The sequence below is a fragment of the Rattus norvegicus genome, chromosome 17 (assembly GCF_021556685.1).
Source record: "Rattus norvegicus strain SHRSP/BbbUtx chromosome 17, alternate assembly SHRSP_T2T, whole genome shotgun sequence".
NCBI lineage: Eukaryota > Metazoa > Chordata > Mammalia > Rodentia > Muridae > Rattus > Rattus norvegicus.
Window position 1 is genome coordinate 14,977,253 of NC_141550.1, and position 21,139 is coordinate 14,998,391.

Genomic DNA, 21,139 nt, shown 5'->3' on the forward strand with positions numbered 1-21,139 from the left:
AAAATTAATAGGCATACCAGAACATTGACCGTTCTTAAACTTGTCACTTTATTTCTGTTGATTTATTCAAGACTATACTAATTTGTTTTTTCCATATAAACAGAACCCTTCTATTTGGATAGATTTTACAGTGTTTATTGTATATTTAGCTGAAATATGCTATTAAGTATCATAAAAGTAGAACTGTGTTCAGTGCTCTTGGTGAGCATTCAGTCAGAGAAAATGAGGCCTGCGAACAAAATGATACAGTGAGATAAAGTTACTATAATTAACTTATAAAAACAAATAAACTAGTAGACATTATTAGAGCAATAGTTGTGGCCTTATAGATCACAGATGCTTTAATGATGAAAAGTTTCATCTGGGGTTAACCCTAACAGATGAGAGAATGGTCAGTCTGGGTTGAAACAAAACAACCAAATGCTTAAAATGGATGTTCTAGGATGAACATGTAGAGTCTGATGTATAGCTTATAGTGGAAATGATATTGGTACTTTTATATATAAAAGATGAATAATTTCTAAGACACTGATCATTTTGTATTCATCACCAAAGTAATAAAGTAATATTTGTGAGTGGGCTATGCCCTTCCTCTGCAGTTCCGTTTGGAACCTTAGTGTGCATTGCTCTCACTATCAGACTGGAGACTGGGTTTTCACTATTACATATATGTAGAGATCTTGGCCAGTGAGAAATGGTACTCTTGGGCTAGAATGGGAATATTCAGTTTGTTCAGGTGAACATGTATGTACAGGTGAAACTGCACACAGCATAATGGGGTATTTTGTTTTCATTTCTTATATTTGAATAAATATACTGTGAGAAAGTGTATAGCTAATTTCATATTTAAGAATCTTTAAAGCGAAGGAACCTTATTCTTTGAGAAATGGGTAGGAATTTTACTTTTTTTCTGACAAAGTTTTTTTTAAGTAATTGACTAAAGACTATGCACGTGACCACAAAGCAGGAGATTGAACTTTGCTAAGTTGGCTCTGTACCAAAGAGCAAAATTTTACTTCCTCTGGAAATGATTGCCTACATGTGGCTCCCCTTTCCTTAGGCTAAGTGAGAAATACAGTGAAGTAGCTGCCTGGACAGAAAGTAAGTTTCTGCTTTACAGAGAACACCGGTGAGTCATAGAGTCAGGGGAAGGTCACTGGGAGCACTTGGCTGTGCACAGGTTCTGGAGCATCTGTCTTAAATGCCTTTGAGACACAGTAAATGTTAAGGAAGACAAAGTTGAGAGTTTTTTTGGAATTCTCTGACTTCATTAGTCATGGCAATGGTGTGTGTGAGCGAGTGTTTGTGTAAAAGCGCACTGTTTAGATGGCGGTCTGCTACAACCACGGAGGTTTCTAATGCTGTTTATGTTCACGTTACTTTGTTTTGAACTAGGAGATTCAGGCTGGATTATTTTTATAATTACATTTCAGAAATTTGGACATCTTTGTTAAAACATAAGATTCCATCATAGAGATAAAACGATAATGTTAAACTAATGTGTATGTTCCTTTAGACATCAGGCGCATGTACCTCAGATTATAAATGCACTGATGAAGGTTAAAAGTATGACCCTGTGGGTAATCTTTTTAAGCAGATAAAGCTGTTTGGATGCTTTCCCAGAGCAATCGGATTGCCCTCCAGGCGGATCTCTTCCATGCGCTCCCGAATGTACCGAGTGTCATTAGCCTTGCAGAATGTATCATCGGTAATTGAAGATATGCTGTTAAACTGAAAAACAAAAGCAAAAATATTCAGAAGTCTGAAACCAACTTTTTGTACATTATACATTAGGGTCACATAAAGATATTTTGCCAATAATGTAATCTTTTAAAAAATATTTCTAAAAAGTATTAGTTCATGGTGATGACACCCTCTTTTGCAACCTGAACATGTTTGTAAGAGCATAGTATTGTTCACTTGGAATATAGATAGAAACATGCAAGCTTAGAGAGAGGATCCTATTCTAAAGTGTTAACTCATAATGGTACTCTGTGCTTAAATACTCGTTAAAGACATGGAAAAGAATAAGTTGAAATTCGTGTGTTGCTGAGAATCAACTTTTTCTCATTTTCACTTTTTCCTCACTTTTTCCCTCTTCATGCTCCTATAAAACGAGCTAAAAGATCTCCAAAAACATATGTTTACCTCTAATTGGAGAAAGTAGCACAAATCAAAACTTTGGATTCACTACTCTTTGGGGAAGAAAACATAAATCAGTGGTCTTCAAATCTGTGCTCAAGGTAACTGGAGATACACAGCACCTCGTGTCGGGTGCAGGCAGATTGCCCAGGTGGTTTAGCCTCCATTAATCTGGGCCTTTTCCCCTTCCCCAGGCTGGAGAGGGATCCTGGGTCCTGGAAGCCAGCACAGATTTGGACATAGAGATATGAACTCCTAGAAAATTCTCAGATGTTAAGTATCTTTAGTTGTTTTTATTTCCCTCTTTCATAATTTTGAATGATGATAATAAGGTAACTCTTAGTACCATTCTAGAAAACCACAATACAGGGGAGAGACAAACAGATGCATGCTCTGGACTGTACCTGCAGTAGAAACAGTGTGGTCAGACCGAATTGTGATCTTAGAGTCTCCCTAGACTCAGTGTTATCAGAACTGAATTTTAGAATACCCAACTGGTTTAAGAGAATTGGTTCATATTTAGAAAACAGCACAAGTTGTATGTCACAGGTAGTGTCAGAAAAAAAAAAAAAAAAAAAAAACACTGACCTCTCTTGAATTTAGGGTGACCATATGGCCTTGTGATTATGTTCTATAATTATTAACATCTACCTAAGATCTAAGGGTTCCAATTATGTATCTGGTAATAGTGACTGCCTGATGCCCATCCCTTCTTCACCTCAGTCACTTTCAGTTTGAGAAATAAGGAGCTAAAGAATGCCATAAAGAAAAACTTTACAAATCAAATGCTCAGTGTTAGAATACCTGCCTGCTGTGTGTGAGGCCCTGTACTCAGTCCCCAGCACTACTTAAAGCCACAGCAGACCAACTTGGAGGTGCCTAAAGATGGATTCTGCTTAAGAACAGACTTTGCAGGCTGGAGAGATAATTCAGCAGCTAAAAGCACTAACTGCTCTTCCACAGGACCAGGGTTCAATTCCAAGTACCCACATGGCAGCTCATAGCTGTCTATAACTCCAGTTCCAGGCACTCCGATATCCTCACCTAGACATATATACAGGCAAAGCACCAGTGCACATGAAATAAGTAAATCATTGAAAAAAGAACAGACTTTATACTTCCCAGACTGGTCTACTTAGCATACTCCAGACTGGACTTACAGTTCTTATATAGGCACTGAGTGCTTTAGTGATGTAACCATATGACATAGGAATGAGTGAATTTCTTGGTTAATAGTTAAAAAAAAAGTAGTTAATTAAAGCTAGTTATTGTGCAAAAAACAGTTGTACCTGAAGGTGAATTACACGTAGACTTTCTGGTAAATTAGGAGGCACAGATTCCAGATCATTATGGTCCAAATAGAGAAAAGAGAGTTTATTCAGTTTCTATAAAGAAAAATTTGAATGTTACTTAGGATTGTGCATTCTTTCACATTACTCAAATAATGTGTACTTTAAAAACAGTACTGACATGTGCACACTTCAGTAGTATCAGTATTGGAGTAATAGTTTGTTATTGTTTTCAGCCTTACTAAGTAGCGTGTTTTGGTTTTTAAGACATGATGTCTAGCAGAGTTCTACTGCATGCTTCACGCTTCTCTGACCATTCATCCCATTCATCTCATCCCTGAACACTCAGTCTTTGAGGTTTGTCTAGGGAGCATCTGTGTGTAAGATTGGCTGAATTCTTCAAGTGTTTTGAGGCTTTCCTTTGCGGTTCTACCTATATTTCTATAAAAAATAGCTATTCCTAAGAGATTGTGCTTAGCAAGATGTTGCTTTCCTCAAGCAATTCGTCAAACATGCGATTTACATGACGTGTTTTCCCATGAGGGAGCTCTGTTGGAATTATTTTTTATAATCAATAAGTTACTACTGTATATGATTGTAGGCTGTTATTTCAGAATGTCTTTTGGCATTACTCTTAATTTTATATGCATTTTGTGCTGCCATGCAGATTTTATTATTGGTGTGTGTGAGGGTGTCCCCCATGTATCTTAAACTACCTTAAAACTCATGGTCGTCCTTCAGCTTCCCAGCTATCAGGATTACAGGCATGTTCTACTACTCCCCACTTGCTAATTCTTTGCTATTATTTCAAACTTCCTTTTTTCAATTTTTAAGAGATTGTGTATATTGTTCACATGTATAAGACACAGTGCGATGTTGTAAGTGAGGACAGCCCCACAGCAGTTGGTTCTCTGTTTCCATATTTGACCTGGGGATCAAACTTGACAGGAAACGCCCTTTCCTGCTGAGCGATCTCCATACCCTTTATCCTTTCTTAAACATTCTACTTTCTACCATATGACACCAACTATCTTTCCAGGACTGCTTTTATGGAATTGTAGTAACCTGACTTTACTAATAGTTATTGCGACCCTATGGCATTCAGTAAAGTAGACATTTTTATCATTTTCACACCAACTTGCCCAATATCTCTTTTGTATAATCCAAAATATTTAAACTAACCAGCCTACCTTCTTCCTTCCTTCCTTCCTTCCTTCCTTCCTTCCTTCCTTCCTTCCTTCCTTCCTTCCTTCCTTCCTTCCTTCCAGGATGAGTACGGTCATCCTAACTTTCCCAGGCTTGCCTTCACTTGTGGGTCTTAAGCAGCCTCTTGCTTCACCTTTCCAAGTAGCTTGCACTACAAGGAATTGCACCGCGTCCTGCTCTAAACATTCTGTGACTGCTAGTTATTCAGAGACTCACCTACTTAAATTCATTTCTTTAGATTACAAAATTAAATTTAAAAAAGTGTGTGTGCGGTTGGGGATTTAGCTCAGTGGTAGAGCGCTTGCCTAGTAAGCGCAAGGCCCTGGGTTCGGTCCCCAGCTCTGAAAAAAAGAAAAAAAAAGTGTGTGTGCATGCACACATGTCCATGTGTTTTGAGACAAGATTTCTCTATCTGGCTGTCCTGGAGACTGACCTCAAAATCAGAGATCCACCTGCCTCTGCCTCCCAAAGGCATACACTACCACTGCCTGTCTTGGAAATATTTTCTGAACAGGCAGTTAATGGATGGATGAAATATTTTTATGATATATAAACTAGGATAAATTAGAATTTGGTAAGTTTTGGTTCTTCTAATCTTATGACATTGCCTGAACTAGTCTTAAACTTCAGGTCCTCCTGCCTTGAGGCTCATGGATAACTGGAATTGCAGGTGTGTAAGATCTTGTCCTTGTTATTGTTATTATTGTCTTTATTTTTGAAATAGTGTCCCACTGTATAGCCCCAGCTGACTGGAACTTGCTATGTAAACCACACAAGCCTCAAAGGTACAGAGATCCTCATTCCTCTGTCATGTCCACCATGCCCGGCATCTTGCCTTTTGAATAAGGTTTCTTCTTCCAGCAGTAGCTTGAGCATCTCATGCTTTTGCCTGAGGCAACCTTCTAGGACAGAGAGTGGTTGGTTATATCATAACTATGAAAGTTCTGGACTGATGTGATTAATTTTTAATTTCATAAAACATTTCTATTCTTTTGGAATTACTTGATTTATTCTTTGAGGAACACTGCTATGTTATCCACTAGAGTTAAATATAAAAGATATTGGCTATTCCTGGTCAATAAGAACAATACAAATCTTTTAAAACACTGAGCTAGTAATGTTTACTTTCAAATATAAAAATGTTTCTTTACTATTAATAGAAAACACCCATTTCTCTGTCTTTATATAATATTTGTTATGGTATACATACTTTGCGTGTTTGATTTTGTTTCATGCTGGGGGTTGACCTCAGGGCTTCAAGCATGCTAAGCATACTTTCTACCACCAAGGTATATTGCCAGCCATACATACATATGTAGTGACCCAATGTTCCCTTGTAGAATGTATGTCATTTTGTTAAGTTCTGAAAATATCGTTCTGGATACACGCCAGCTCCAGTCGTCTCTACTTCTTATCTTGCTGCACACAGATATGCCTCAGTGGTAGTACAGGGCAGATCGGAGGGAAACCAAACTCCTGTGTAAAGACATTCTCACTGGGTCAGTGAGGTGCCGCCTGCAGCTATTAACTTGTCGCTGCCAAGCTTGAAGACTGGACTCCCAGCCCCAGCCCCATATGGTGGAAGACAGAGCAACTTCCACACGTTATCCTTGGCCCTCTATGTGTATACCTGACATGAGCCAACATACAAAATAAATACACACAATAAGTAAATGTAATAAAGACTTAAAATATAATCGCAGATACTGCGTTTAGTCATACTGTGGAATACTTACTTTGAATGTGTTTGCTTTAATTCCTTTACTCTTGATTTTGTTGTATTTGGCATTGAGTAAAGTAAGCTTTGGAGGAAGAACTGGAAGTCTTAGTAGTTGGTTTTCAGCAAGTGTAAGTTCTTCTAACAGAGAAAGTTTTGAAAAAGTACCATCTTCTATGTCTTCTATCAAATTTCCCGTAAAATCAAGTCTTCTTAAGTTAGCTTGAGGGAAATAAACATAACAATGTGCTAGGATCTCATTGTATAGACTGAAGAAAAGCATTTAACAGACCGCTCAAGGCCCTAACTCTCTGTTCAGGGCCCAGAATAGGATTTGTAGTTAGTAACTCAGTCAAGTTTGTCTAGCAGTGTTGACCGTCTGACCTACAGCCCTGTGCAGCTGTGCTCTCAGGTGCTGGAGGCTGAGCCGGAGGCGTCATGCTTGGTCGGCAAGCACTGGACCACTGAGCTACAGTCACAACCCCATAAGTAACGCTTTGTTGAATATTGAGTCTTTCTGTACAAAACAATGATACCTTTTTTTACTGTGGTCTTAGAATGTATGATTCAGAAGGAATCTTACAGTTAATAGTCTTTCTATCCAAACATATCAAAAGAAATTCTTATTGCACATTATAGAGAGTAATTTTGGTTAATTGGATTTAAGCATGTAACTATTATTTTAATTTTGCATTATAATTGTGGGTACAATGCATGTTGCATTATAATTGTGGGTACATTGTGTTCATTTGTCTGTGCCTTCTTAGTTAAAAACAAAGACCACATGGTGCAGACTGAGAATGAGAAATAGTCGCTCGCTCACTCACTCGTTGTGTGTGTGTCCTTCTTTGTTGGGGGCAGCTCAGGCTGGGATGGTTTGGATATACTTTCTTTTCATTCACTGTAGCTGTTTTCTAAAATGTTGTTTAACACTGAGTTAGTGAATACAGAAGTTGCTTCTAGGAGAGTCCCAGAGGCAGGTGCTCACGAGCTTCTGCTCACTTGTTTTTGCCAACCAATTAGTATGAACCTACCTTGCTTTATGTATATTTTTGTTTAAAGAGTTTAAATATACCCTGTGGGTTCATGAGCGCTGATATAACTCATGCTCGAGTGTACAAGTGTTCTCTGACACTTGTATTTTCTGCGTAGGCTCATCGCTGCTGCCCTGCATTTTGAAATCTAGATGGCACTTCAGCACTATACTTGTTGCCAGTGCAACTAACATTGCCAACATAAAGCAGAAAGCTGTGAAAAAGCATGATGCTAGATGGGCTGAATGAGAGGCAGCTACGTTTTATGACACTTGAAAGTAAAGCATTGCCTTGTTCTATCTTAGTTGGAAATATGTATTTTGAGTACCTCGGTTTCGTCGTTGTTAGGCTTCATCCCATAAATGTAAAGTTAAAGAAGCCAATGCATGTGGCACAGTGGCACAGTGGCAGAGAGCACTTGCTTAGTGTAGGGCCAGTCGTGGACTCAACTGCTGCACTGCCAGAAAATAAGTAAAAGGTAGTAAAGCCAGCATGTTACTTGGTTGTGATTTTCTTTAGAAACACTTGACTTAGGAATCTGGAAAGCTGGCAAGGGATGAGTAATCCAGGACTGGCACTTGGTACTGCAGAGAGAGACAATAGTAGTATGCTGACCACAACACCTTAGTTCAGTTAAAGTTTGTTAGGACACCAAATGGCTGCTAATGCTCTGGCAAAGAAATAACTGAATTAACTGCAGTTGTTTCAGAACTGTCTCCATCGAATCATCTAAGGGTTGGTTCCATTTCATGGTAATGAGTACAGCTTGGTAGTTTAAAGTTGTTCTCACCATAGGAAGAACAACAATATCAACCAACCAAGCCCCGCCAGAGCTTCCAGAGACTAAACCACCAACCAAAGAGTACACATAGAGGAACCCATGACTCCAGCCACATAGTGGCAGAGGATGGCATTGCCCAGCACCAATGGGAGAATAAGCCCTTGGTCCTGTGAAGTTTCGTTTCCCCCAATGTAGGGTAATGCCAGAGCATTGAGGTTGGAGTGGGTGGGTGTGAATGGAAGAATCCTCATAGAAGCAGAGGGAAGGGAAGAGAAGAGGGGGTGTGGGAGGAAGGGGAGAGGGGATAACATTTGAAATGTAAACACATAAAATATCCAAGAAAAATAAAATAATAATAAAAGTTGTTCTTCAGCTATTTTTTATGTGTGCATGTGTTTATCTGTGTGTCGGGAGGTGCACATGTGAGTGCAGGTGACTAAGGAGTGCAGACAAGGTCCTGGAAGAGCAGCGGACACTCTTCTCTCCTGCTCTCTCTCCAGATATTTTGAATGTACCCAGGTTTAGTTAAAGGAGCCAGGAGGTTGTAATCCTAACACATGGGAATTGAAGGCAAGAGGGGAAGAGTTCAAGATCATCATCCGCTACTGTATACTGAGTTCACGGACAAAAGAAAACAAAACAAAGAATGAAAAAGTAATAAACATTAAGGAAAACAAAAAGTTTGCGTATTTATGGTTATAGTAAAATAGAACATTTAGAAGCATCCAGGTTGCACTGACACTGCCTCCCACCTGAGCAGTGTGTGTCGAGACAATACCTGTGTAGGACGGAGTAGCAAAGTCACCAGGAAAGAATGGCCACAGAAGTCTGTGGAAAGGAGATTCGTGTAAGAAAAAAGTGATTTTTATAGTGTATGTTGTGTACTTGAGTGGTCCAATAGTGCTGCCCTTACATGTAGCAAGTGAAAAATACATCGAAACTTGGGCTTTGATATTTAAAACTTACGCATGTCTGCAAAATCCTTGGCAGTCAGCTTTTTAATTTTGTTGAATCGTGCATAAAGATAAGCTGATTCTTTTGGCAGTGGTGGTACAGCATCAATGTCAACTTCTTCACAGTAGACAGAGCCACTTAAACAGACACACAACAGGCATGTGGGCATTTCTAAATTAGGAGACAAAATTGAAAGCGTAAACTAATTTGAAAATATTTGTCATCTGATAGTAAAATTATTATTATAATGAATACTGTGATTTGAAAAGAAAGGTTACAGAATCATTGGTGATGTCAGGAAAGATGATTATGGTAACCAATAACCTGTATTGTGCTGGATAATTCATCAAAATTTTACTTAGTCTATATTTTACTTAGTCTATGCTCCAGTATCATCACTTTACTTATTACCTATTTTCTCGTAGATATCAGGAGTACTCAAGAATCTTTTATTCTGTTGGTGCTTTTGGAAAAATTTATCTTTTCTTCATTGAATTGCCAACACTTTGTCAGCAAGCACATGTAATAGAAGAGTATTTCTGGACTCTAACGTTCATGCTTGTGGAGTCAGAGAGCTACTTAGGAGTCCGTTCTTTCCTTCTACTGTTGAGTTCCAGGGATTGAACATAGGCCATTGGCAAGTGCTGAGGCAGGCCAGAGCACTGGCCCTCCATTGATCTCTTAAAGAAAAGTGTATGCCAATACCATGAGCCCAATGCTTTTATCATGTGTAAAACTATCCAGCTTTCTTCAACTCTTTTTTGACTACTTTTTTATCCTTTTGATAGTTTTACACACACACACACACACACACACACACACACACACACACACACACGTTTTGTTGAATACTTTTAAATTATGTCCATTATTATTTATGATCAAACTCATGGGCAACATCTCATGATGTCCTAAATCCATCTTGCATTTCCCTACCCGAGTCCTGAAATTTGCAATCTTTTCACTGTGTCTCAGTGGAGAATGGTGTTAGAAACTAAGGACTAAGTACAGAGAATGCTCAGTGTTCTTGGAGTCTCTTTGCTGCAGACTCTTTTCAGCAGATAAGGCAAAGAAATAGAAGTGTATGCATTTTCCATATGAAAATACTGTACATGTATTCATACAACACACAAAACACATATAAACTCATATATGTGTAAATGTGTGCATGTATATATTCATGTATGTGTAAATGCATAGCATATTAGCATAGACACCAGAGGTGAAAACTCATAGTAGATTTTCATCTGTCTGTCTGTCTCTCTCCGTGTGTGTGTGTGTGTGTGTGTGTGTGTGTGTGTGTGTGTGTGTGTGTGTGTATTGATATCTCTGCTCTAATCTAGCTCCAAGGTGTTCTTTTTAGCTTTCTGCCTTTCTCTGTTTATAATGATCTTCTGTAACATTGAAAACATGACTCTTGTTAACTAATGCTTACTCAGTCTAGAATACAAACTAAGCACTTTTAATATTATCCCACAGCGTTGAAGGAATCAGAGAAAGAACTAGAAGAGCTTGAAGGGGCTCGAGACCCCATATGTACAACAATGCCAAGCAACCAGAGCTTCCAGGGACTAAGCCACTACCTAAAGACTATACATGGACTGACCCTGGACTCTGACCTCATAGATAGCAATGAATATCCTAGTAAGAGCACCAGTGGAAGGGGAAGCCCTGGGTCCTGCTAAGACTGAGCCCCCAGTGAACGAGACTGTTGGGGGGAGGGCGGCAATGGGGGGAGGGTTGGGAGGGGAACACCCATAGGGAAGGGGAGGGGGGAGGGGGATGTTTGCCCGGAAACCGGGAAAGGGAATAACACTCGAAATGTATATAAGAAATACTCAAGTTAATAAAAAAAAATGTGAAAAAAAAAAGGGAGAGATCACCAGTGAGCTCGTGAAAAAAAAAAATTATCCCACAGCACTATGAAAATAAACCTACCAACGAGAATTTAGTATATTCATGGGCATGTAATGCTATTTTGGCTAATGACAAGTTTAATGTGTGACAATAGTTTCAGATTTAATGTAACTGAAAATTTTGTATTATCCAAGTGACATTATGGTTGTCAGAAAGTCCCATGCAATGCATTGCTCATGTGTGTTTGTGTGTGTACATATATTCTTGTCTTGTATGTGTGTTGATGCTAGGCATGCAGACTTGTTGCATTGCCAGTTTCTAAAAGTAGAGCAAAACTATAGCATACTATTTGGTAATGATAATAAGCGATTGAGTTACTAGCATACATACTGTATTTTGACTTTGCTTTGGAGTGTGACTTATTTTAATTTCTGTAGAAGAACATTCTGTTATTCTACCAGCAGCTTTGTCATCTTGCATCTACAGCATCTCTTATATTTAATTTAGTCTTATTTTTTCTTCATGCCCCTGGGAGCACTGCAATAGACTTAACATCCACACCCATTTGTGCACACTCAGACACACACACACACACACACACACACACACACTATATGGCCTAGAATGTATAGTATGTATAAGTAGTTTATGGTGTTTATATTATTTTAAAAATCGTCTACTATATAGTATAAGGACAATGTAGCCTGTCTCTTTTACAGTAGTTATAAAGCATTTTGTGTGTGCTGTGTTTGCACGCACACATGGACACAGAATGGGAGTCGGATGGTGACTTGGGTGGGCTATCTTCTTCCACCTGTGGGGTCTCGGAACCACAGTGAGGATATCAGGCTTGATACAGGTGCCCTCTGCTGTGTCTCACTAGCCCAGTTGTTGTCTAAAAAATAATACGTGGCTGCTTCTGATTTGTTTTGCTTTAGCTTCAAAATATAGAGTCAAATACTGTGTTTAAGATTTGGTTGGATTCTTTTTTTCCTCCATCACTATGTTATGTTAATTCTAAATTTTTTTACACTCCAGTTGTTATCCCCCTCCCAGTCCTCCCTCCCACAGTTCCTCATCTCTTTCCCCTTCCCCAATCCCCAAAAGGATATCCCCATCACCCCCACTGCCAGGCCTCCCTACTCCCTGTTTTAATATTTATATTTCTATTTTTTATATAAATTTGTCTTTACTGACTTTAAATATGTGTTTGTTTGCTGTGATGGTTTGTATGTGCTTGGTCCAGGGAGTGGCCATATTAGGAGGTGTGGCCTTGTTGGGGTAGGTGTGTCACTGTGGGCTTGGGCTATAAGACCCTCACCCTAGCTCCCTGGAAGTCAGTCTTCCACTAGCAGCTTTCAGATAAAAATGTAGAACTCTCAGCTCCTCCTGCACCAGGCCTACCTGGATGCTGCCACGCCCCCACCTTGATGATGATGGACTGAACCTCTGAACCTGTAAGCCAGCCCTAATTAAATGTTCTCTTTTTAAGAGTTGCCTTGGTCATGGTGTCTGTTCACAACAGTATAACTGTAAGACATTTGCTTATATGAAACAGCATTGTTCTAAAAAAAAAAAAAAATGAAGCCTACACAAAGACTGCAAACTCACCACAGATCTTCAGCCTCTCAGTCTTCCCTTCCTTCTCTCACTTGTCTCTTTGGTATAACTGGCCTGTGTGGTTTATGTTTTTTGTTTTTTAAATCTCCAGATTTAACCCAGAGTCCTACAGATGCTAGGCAAGTATTCTACCACTTAGCCAACTCCTCAGCCCCTGTCAGTTTTTAGAGTACACCTCTTCTGCATTTCTTTTCACACATCAGCTCTTACTCCATGTAATCTCTGTGGTGGGCAGCATGCGAGAGACCCGCTGTTATGGTTTACTTCTCTTACACACTTACTTGTATGTTGGCAATCACTCTGTGTCCACACTGGTCACCCTCACTCTTTGATTTGTCCTTTTATTTTGCTTTGTGTTGTTGTTGTTTGTTGTTTGTGGTTTGTGGTTTGGTGCTTGGCTTTTGTTGTTTTGTTTTTCTTGTTGTTGTTTTAGATAACAGAGTCTGTTAAAATGCTGTATGAATGAGAATGAACTTGGATTTCTGATCATCTTGCTTCCATCTCTCATGTTCTGAGATTGCAAATATGTACTATTAACAGTGTTGCAGGGACGGGGCATTAACCCCAAGGTTTCCTGCATGCTAAGCAAGCACTTTACCAACTAAGCTACATCCCCTGGTCTTGTCTCTGTCTTGCTGTAGCTGTTTGCCCAGTGTTTGGGCTAGTGGGTGACTTTACTTTTTGATTTTGGATAAATTTCAGGGTAAAATAATAAAATGTGGTGACTCTGTCAAAAGTAAGTTTGAGGGTAAGGGTACAGCTCAGTAGTAGTTCTTCTAGCAGACAATTGGCCTCCATTTGGATTATAAGCACTGCCAAGAAAACAAGTGCATCCCTATAACAAGGACACGTGCTCCACTATGCTCATAGCAGCCTTATTTATGATAGCCAGAACCTGGAAAGAATCCAGATGTCCCTCAACAGAGGAATGGATACAAAAAATGTGGTGCATCTACACAATGGAGTACTACTCAGCTATCAAAAACAAGGACTTCATGAAATTCATAAGCAAATGGATTGAACTAGAAAATATCATCCTGAGTAAGGTGAGGTAACCCAATCACAAAAAAACAAAACAAACAAAAAAAAAACCACACACACACATGGTATGCACTCACTGATAAGTGGATATTAGCCCAAAAGCTCGGATTACCCAAGATACAATCCACAGACCACATGAAGTTCAAAAAGAAGGATGACGAAAGTATGGATGCTTCAGTCCTTCTTAGAAGGGAGAACAAAAGTATTCATAGGACGAAATACAGAGACAAAGTTTGGAGCAGAGACTGAAGGAAAGGCCATCCAGAAACTGTCCCACCTGGGAATCTAGCCCATATCCATAGAGCCACCAAACCCAGACAATATTGCTGATGCCAAGAAGTGCATGCTGACAGGAGCCCGATATAGCTGTCTCCTGAGAGGCTCTGCTAGAGCCTGACAAATACAGAGGCAGATACTTGAAGCCAACCATTGAACTGAGAACGGGTTCCCCATTGGAAGAGTTAAGAGAAAGGATTAAAGGAGCCAAAGGGGCTAGCAACCACATAAGAACAATAATACCAACCAACCAGAGCTATGACTTCAGCTGCATAAGTAGCAGAGGATGACCTTGCTGGGCACCAATGGGAGGAGAAGCCCTTGGTCCTGCCAAGGCTAGACACCCTCCCCACCCCCAGTGTAAGGGAATGTCTGGGTAGGGAGGCAGAAAAGGGTAGATGACTGGTGGAACACCCTCCTGAAGAAGGGGAAGCGGGGGATGGGATAGGAGGTTTATGGAAAACTGGGAAAGGAGATAACATTTGAAATGTAAATAAAAAAATCCAATAAAAAAGTGCATCTATTTTGATTTTGTTAAATGCTGCCAAATACCTGTCTAGAAGTGTTGTACTAATTATATTTCTGCTTACAATATATTTGTTACTAGCTGGGCATGGTAGTACATGCCTTTAATCTCAGCATTTGGGTGGCAGAATCAGGCAGATGGCTAAGTTTGAGGCTAACCTTGTCTGTAGAATGAGTTCCATGACAGCCAGGACTACACAGAGAAACCCTATCCTGAACCCCGCCATCATCAAAACAAACAAACCAAAAAATAGAATATTTGTTACTATACAACTTTGACTATGGAATATTTTGGCATACTCTCTGTTTTAAATGTACATTGGTGTTTTGACTGCATGTATGCCTGTGTAGTGTGTCAGATCCCCTGAAACAGGAGTTACAGACAGCTCTGGGCTGCCATAAGGGTGCTGGGAATTAAACCCCAGTCCCCTGGAAAAGCAGTCAGTACTCCTAACTTCTGAGTCATCTTTCCAGCCATTGTCTTCATTTTTATCAATCAGATTAAGTACTGGTGAAATGTCAATGTAATTTTTCTCTTTTGTTTTTTTAATGAAAATTGAGATTGAACATCTTTTCATATATTTAGTGTCACTTTAAAATCTTTTTTTTTTTTTTTGGTTCTTTTTTTTTGGAGCTGGGGACCGAACCCAGGGCCTTGTGCTTCCTAGGTAAGCGCTCTACCACTGAGCTAAATCCCCAGCCCCTAAAATCATTTTTAATGGTCTTTATCACTTTTGACCATTTTCCAAGTGTATTCTTAATTTTTAATTAAAAATATCTTTGTGTATTTGTTTTGTGTACGTGTGCATGAACATTTGTGCTTGCTATGTCACATGTGTGGAACTTGGAGTACAAGTTGCAAGTTAATTCTGTCCAACATGTAGAACCTGGGGATTCATCTCAGATAGTCAGAACCTGGCCCTTTGCCATGTTACTGGATCTCAAATGTGGTTTTGTTCAGTTTCTTTTCTTCGATTTATGAGTTCTTTATAAATTAGAGATAGTACATCTTTATAATATATTACAAATATTCTCCCCATTTTGGTTGCCTTTTGCTTTATGCAAAAGTGCTTTTTTATAATTTTATAGAGTAACTTTAAAAATATTTTTATTAAAACATCTGGATTTCAAGTCACCCCACTACCAGACTGTCTACTTATGCTTTCAAGGTAATATCTCACACATGCAGCTCCGTAATCTTTCTTAAGTTTATTTTTCTTTTGTTTAATGAAATATGAATCTAATTTATCTCTCTCCAAATATCTATGTAGCTCTCCTAGACTTAGCTATTTAAAATATGTCTCCCTTGGTGATTGAGTGCTTGAGTACTTTTCCATGCTTTCATTATATATTCAATGTCTTTCTGTTTCTGTACGTGTCTGATCTTCTTAATCTGTGTCAGTGGTATTTGTGCATTATTCCCAGCTTGTTAAACATGGTATGTTCTATTGGCACTTGTTCAGTGTTTCCACATGGATTTTTATACTTTTCTGTATGTGTATCTGTGTATTTTAGAACCAACTTTCCAAGCATTATCAAAACTTGGCAATTGTAGTGGGATTGTCTATACTTTCTGAATTTAGAGAATAATATCTTTATGGTATTGAATCATCCTATCTAAGAAAAGGATGCTTTTCTTATTATTCAAGTCTGTTTTAGGATGTATTTTCTGGTTTTGGTTAATTTTAATGTTATTGTAGCAGGATAGGAATGGGTCAGTATTCTCATGCTCTTGTGTGAGACCAGATTTTGTAACATAACAAGTGAAATCAAACAAGGAACTATCAAGGATAGCTTGTGCTTTGTTATTTTACCAAGATTTCCCTATGGATTTCATGGAAGCAGACTTTGCAGTTAGTCGTGTAGAGGTTTTTTCTCTTTTTTTGCTTTTCTTTTTTGTTTGCTGCTTTTGTAAACTACTAGTCATTGAATTTAAAGCCTCATGCAAACACTGTCAGTACATCCCAGATTCTGTGAGTTTCATAAAGATAGTAATTAATTGTATTATATTTACCTCACCCCAAGGCTATTGATTGTATTTGAAGAATAATCTTTAGGTATTTCTTAATTTGTTTGTTTTTAAGGCAAGGTCTTGTTATGTATGCTTTGCTAGCCTGAGACTTGGCTTTGTCTAAGACTGACTTAGAACTCTTTGAGATCTGTCTGCCTTTGCCTCCCAAGTGCTGGGATTGGTAAAGCTGTAGGATTATTGGCCTGACTTTTGAATTGATTTTATGTGGACAGAAACACAGGTTTTCTAAAGGTTAGGTTTAGAAAAAGTGTTAGATGTTCTTGAACATTCTGGTCCACAGTTTTCCCTCACAGTGTGCAGTGTTAGTGATGAGCACATCCCATACGTCTACAGACTTTACCATTGGAGATGAAATTTCAGTCTATAATTGACTGTCTTGAAGCAAATTTTGATTACTACAAAGAACGAAATTTCTTGTAAGTATTCTAAAATGATACTTTTCACAATTACTAGATGCTGGATTGTTCATACTTACCATCATTTTCTTTCTTGGTGGGCACTGATGGTATGACTTCATCTTTTTGTAACTGAAGACTTTTCTCATCAGGAATTATCATAGTTTCTTTTTCCTATTGTAAAGGTAGAAGTTTGTTATCACAAGTCTGACTGACAACCAGAGGGATCATAAGCACTTTTCTTAGTCACAGTTAAAGGTATTTAGTTAAGATTTTGTCTTATGTATATGCATTTTGTTTGTATGTATGGATATATGTAAGTTTGTATGTGACACACATGTTGGAAAAGGACAACTTGTGAAAGTCAGTTCTCTCCACCATGTAGGCTTAGGGGGTCTATGGTGGAAGAGACTTTATCTTGCAGTTCTACTCAGCAGTGCAGTATCTTAGCACTCTGTTAAGATTCTATACACAGTGCCATTTCTTTATTCATTCAACCACACTGTAAATACTCTAGGTAGAATATGCATTCCTGGGGTTGGGGATTTAGCTCAGTAAGGCCCTGGGTTCGGTCCCCAGCTCCGAAAAAAAGAAAAGAAAAAAAAAAGAATATGCATTCCTTAGTAAAAGAATCACCTTTTACATTTTTCTGTTGTGGTTAGCTGAACTCAGCACTTGGTATTATTCCCGTGACCCATCTCTGAATGGGAGTGAGTCTTCTCTGAATGGGAGTGATTCCCGTGACCCTTCTCTGAATGGGAGTGAGTCTTCCACCGTGAACCAGTCTGTGTGCTCTTTCACGTAAGTTACTTTCCTTCTTTCACTTTCCACCCTTCGGAGCCACAGCACAGTTTCTTTCATGGCCTGGACGCTTTCCTGCCGTGAGCTTAGGATGGAGGAGCCCTTGGATTCTAGCCTCTTCACCGGACCAGGCCAGTGGTGTAGGCTCTTAGCACCATGGAATCGGAATTATCACTTGCCCTCTGTCCTCCTGTCAGACCACGTGTTTTCTGCTAGTAGACTGTAATTTATTACATGAGGACCTACTCACTCTGCTTTTTTTTTTTTTTCTATTATGGCTCCACGTTATCTCAGGGCACTCGACCTTGTGTTTGCCCCCATTTCTGTGTATAAACATATAACTCTTCCCACTGAGTTCTCCACACAAGTACGGGTCCACACATTGATATGGACGAAAAACTGCTTACAGCTCCGTGTAGTTAACCAGAAAGCTTTAAGAGTCAAGGAATTTTGAAAGTATCCCTTGGATTTGGTTGACAGACTCAGAGCATTCTAGTTAGATAATAGGTGATGCGCCTGTTTGTTTCATTGTTTTGTTTTTTAACTTGAAGCTGTTGCTGGAGATATCTGTCCATTTTGTCTTAACTGTGTCTTAACTCATTCCCTTGGAAAAAAGGAACTGTAGCGTTAACATTGGCTCATTGTGAGTTAAGAGGGGATAAAAATTTGGACTGGTTAATTTGAAAATCTTCACCATCTGATTTGTAGTTAAAAAAGAACTTTTAAAGTAGTGAATATTACCATGTATCTGACTCTAATTTTCCAGTATGTATGTGCACAACACACAGTGGGCAGCACATAGGTTTATGCTCTGTTAACATTCTTGTCTAACCAGTGTTCAGTTCTGTATGACCAGAAACACACACACACACACACACACACACACACACACACACACACAGAGCTTTGCTGTGAAGGTTAAATGTGAGTGATGAGGTGTATTAAAGCCATAACTCAGTGACATGTTATTCAAGATCCTTGGTACAAATTGGTAGAGTCAAGATATGATTAAAAATAAATCCTTGTAGTAAGGAGTTTTTTAACTGTTGGTACTCTATGTGATTGGCATGCATAGTCAGTAAGTATTCTTACATTCCTTTCCTAGAACTGTATTTTTCTGAATTCTATAAACATAAGTTGACAATACATCTTTTTTAAATTTAGTTTTAAGGCAGTATAACTTGCAACTATAGGACATCATGTAGCATTATTTAATATAAATTTTAACTATCAGAGATTACCTTAATGTCTGTCTCTTACATTAGATTCTCTCTAGATACTTTTGTTTATCATAGTTACTAATTATTAATTCAGTAATCATACACACTTGAAAAATATAATTACTTTAACTTTTAAAGTGCCTCTCCTTCTGAACTTATCAAATATTGAAGTAAGGGGAAAAGCATGCATTTAAATGGGTGTCATTTTAGAATGTAAATTTAGAGTAGAAATAAAATACCTTAATATTTTTCCCATCCAGGTATTTATCTTCATAATCCTGGATAAATTTGGTTTCTTCAGAATTGTCTGTTCCATACTTAGAGTTAACGTGTGAGTCCAGCTGAGTTTGTGGTGTTTGCTGTGTCAGAGGCACGAACAATAGCAGGAGAAGCGTAGGATGCACAGTCTTCATTGCAGCAAACACAAGGTGACTAGAAGTTAGGAAATTACTGACCTGATGACTGTGGAACAAACCTCTTTTTTCCCTGGAAGAAAGAATGTAGGCCATGGAAGCAGTATTTAAAAGCTTGGAGGATATTTTGGCAGGGTGGATGCAGTAGGGGCTAGAGAACAAGTATTTAACCCTCAGTGGTCCTTAATTAGAGACAATGTTTTATGTGCCAGTGAAGATTCTGAAAAATTCAGAAAGTAGTTTTATTTCTTACCCATCAACAATTTTAAAACTGCTGGCAAGTTTATTAAATGCCCAAAGTCTTGAGTAGAGGTATTGTGTGCAGTCAAAATCTTCCCAGGGCACCTGCAGTATAAATGGTTAACACAAAGATCCATGAGCCTGTGTCATGTGAGTTAAAAATATCATATTTCAGCATTGCTGCTTTAAAGGAACTCTTGATTCATATTGATGTAAAAAAAAAAAGCAGTTCTGAGAAAAGGTTTAAAACTTAAAACCTTAGGTTTAACGTCTTCAAAAGTAGACATTAACACTTTTAAGTGGTATAGAATATAGGAAAAAACATTTAATTTATCTAGTTTTATAAATAACAGATTGTCACTAGTTGTAGTTAATGATGTTGCCTTTTTAAGCTTAAAATATAACAACTTCACCAATACCACTTCAGACTGGGGTAATTTAATAAAACTTTAAGCGAGGAACTTTGGAGAATGTACTGGAAAGATTCTTTGAGGCACACCAGTGAATTTCAGCTGCTGAGTATACATTTCAGACTTTTTAAAAACTACAAACAGACTCACTTAGAGGTGCTGGTGCTGCGTTTATAGATGCCAGTTTGTCAAAAATCCAGTGGTTGAGATTTCAAAATAAAATGGGATTTTAACTGTTTCTGCTTCCAGTTCTAATCTATATCTGTCTTAAAGTTATAATATGATGTATGAAAGTGTTGTTAGAAAGTAATTCTCAAAGGAAAATGAAACTTATACTTCAGATGACTTTACATTTATTAATATTTTTAGAATCATACTTTAGCATACAGTATTTAAATTAACATGTGAAAACAAGCCTACCGTAGTATCTGGTTGAAGTCCCTGAGTTTTCCTGTGCATTAGTCCCAAGTGGGAGAGTGAATGAGCAAAGCTGTGGAATTGCTTCAAACTGCTGAATAAAGTTTCAGGGCCCAGCAGCTTAACTCCCATGTGGAATTCAACAGCAGATTCCATGTGGTGGAAGTCCTGGCCAACATTCCTTCTCGGGGTGAACTGCAGGGTGTTACATGGGAGAATGTACTGAAGACACTTGAAGTTGCAGCACCAGGGCAGCTACAGCATGCTGCCGTCTGCCCTGTTACCCTGTGCACGAATCTTTTAGTGAATGCTAGTTTATAAATCTTTTTAAAATCTGGCCTTTATTTTTGTGCCTTTCTGGTATAGAAGACATTTACTTTTGAATGAAATAGAACACCAAACTGAGCATAGTCTTTGTTCTTAATTTAATGAGAACTAAGAATTTTGTCCCCATACTATAATTAATACATTAAAAATTTATATATAAAGTAAGTTTTAAAACAGATTATTTTATAGATTTGTCCTTTAGGGTGGTGGGTGTTGTTTTCTGGGGGTTGGGGAGCATTCAAGATAAGGTTTCTCTATATAGCCTTGGCTGTCTTGGAATTCACTTTAAGAAGAGGCTGGCCTTGGACTCAGATCTACCTGCCTCTGCCTCCTGAGTGCTAGATTAAAGGTGTGTGCCACCACCTCCTGGCTGTCCTTTGGTTTTAAAACCCTTTATTTTAGTTCATAAGAGTGTGAAAATAGTTTGATTCCATAATTTTGT

The 21,139-nt window shown here is 38.5% G+C and overlaps 2 protein-coding genes across 3 annotated transcripts in view; one reads left to right on the forward strand and one right to left on the reverse strand.

Moving 5' to 3' along the window:
* Cenpp (centromere protein P) overlaps positions 1-21,139 on the forward strand; it is a 175,462-nt gene that overhangs the window by 18,212 nt on the left and 136,111 nt on the right.
* Ogn (osteoglycin) lies at positions 25-20,671 on the reverse strand. The gene is given in 7 exon segments (NM_001106103.2): positions 25-1,731; positions 3,432-3,527; positions 6,374-6,576; positions 9,136-9,294; positions 16,950-17,043; positions 19,130-19,376; positions 20,374-20,671. Coding segments are annotated over 6 exon segments (897 nt in total). The 5' UTR covers positions 19,304-19,376; positions 20,374-20,671; the 3' UTR covers positions 25-1,560.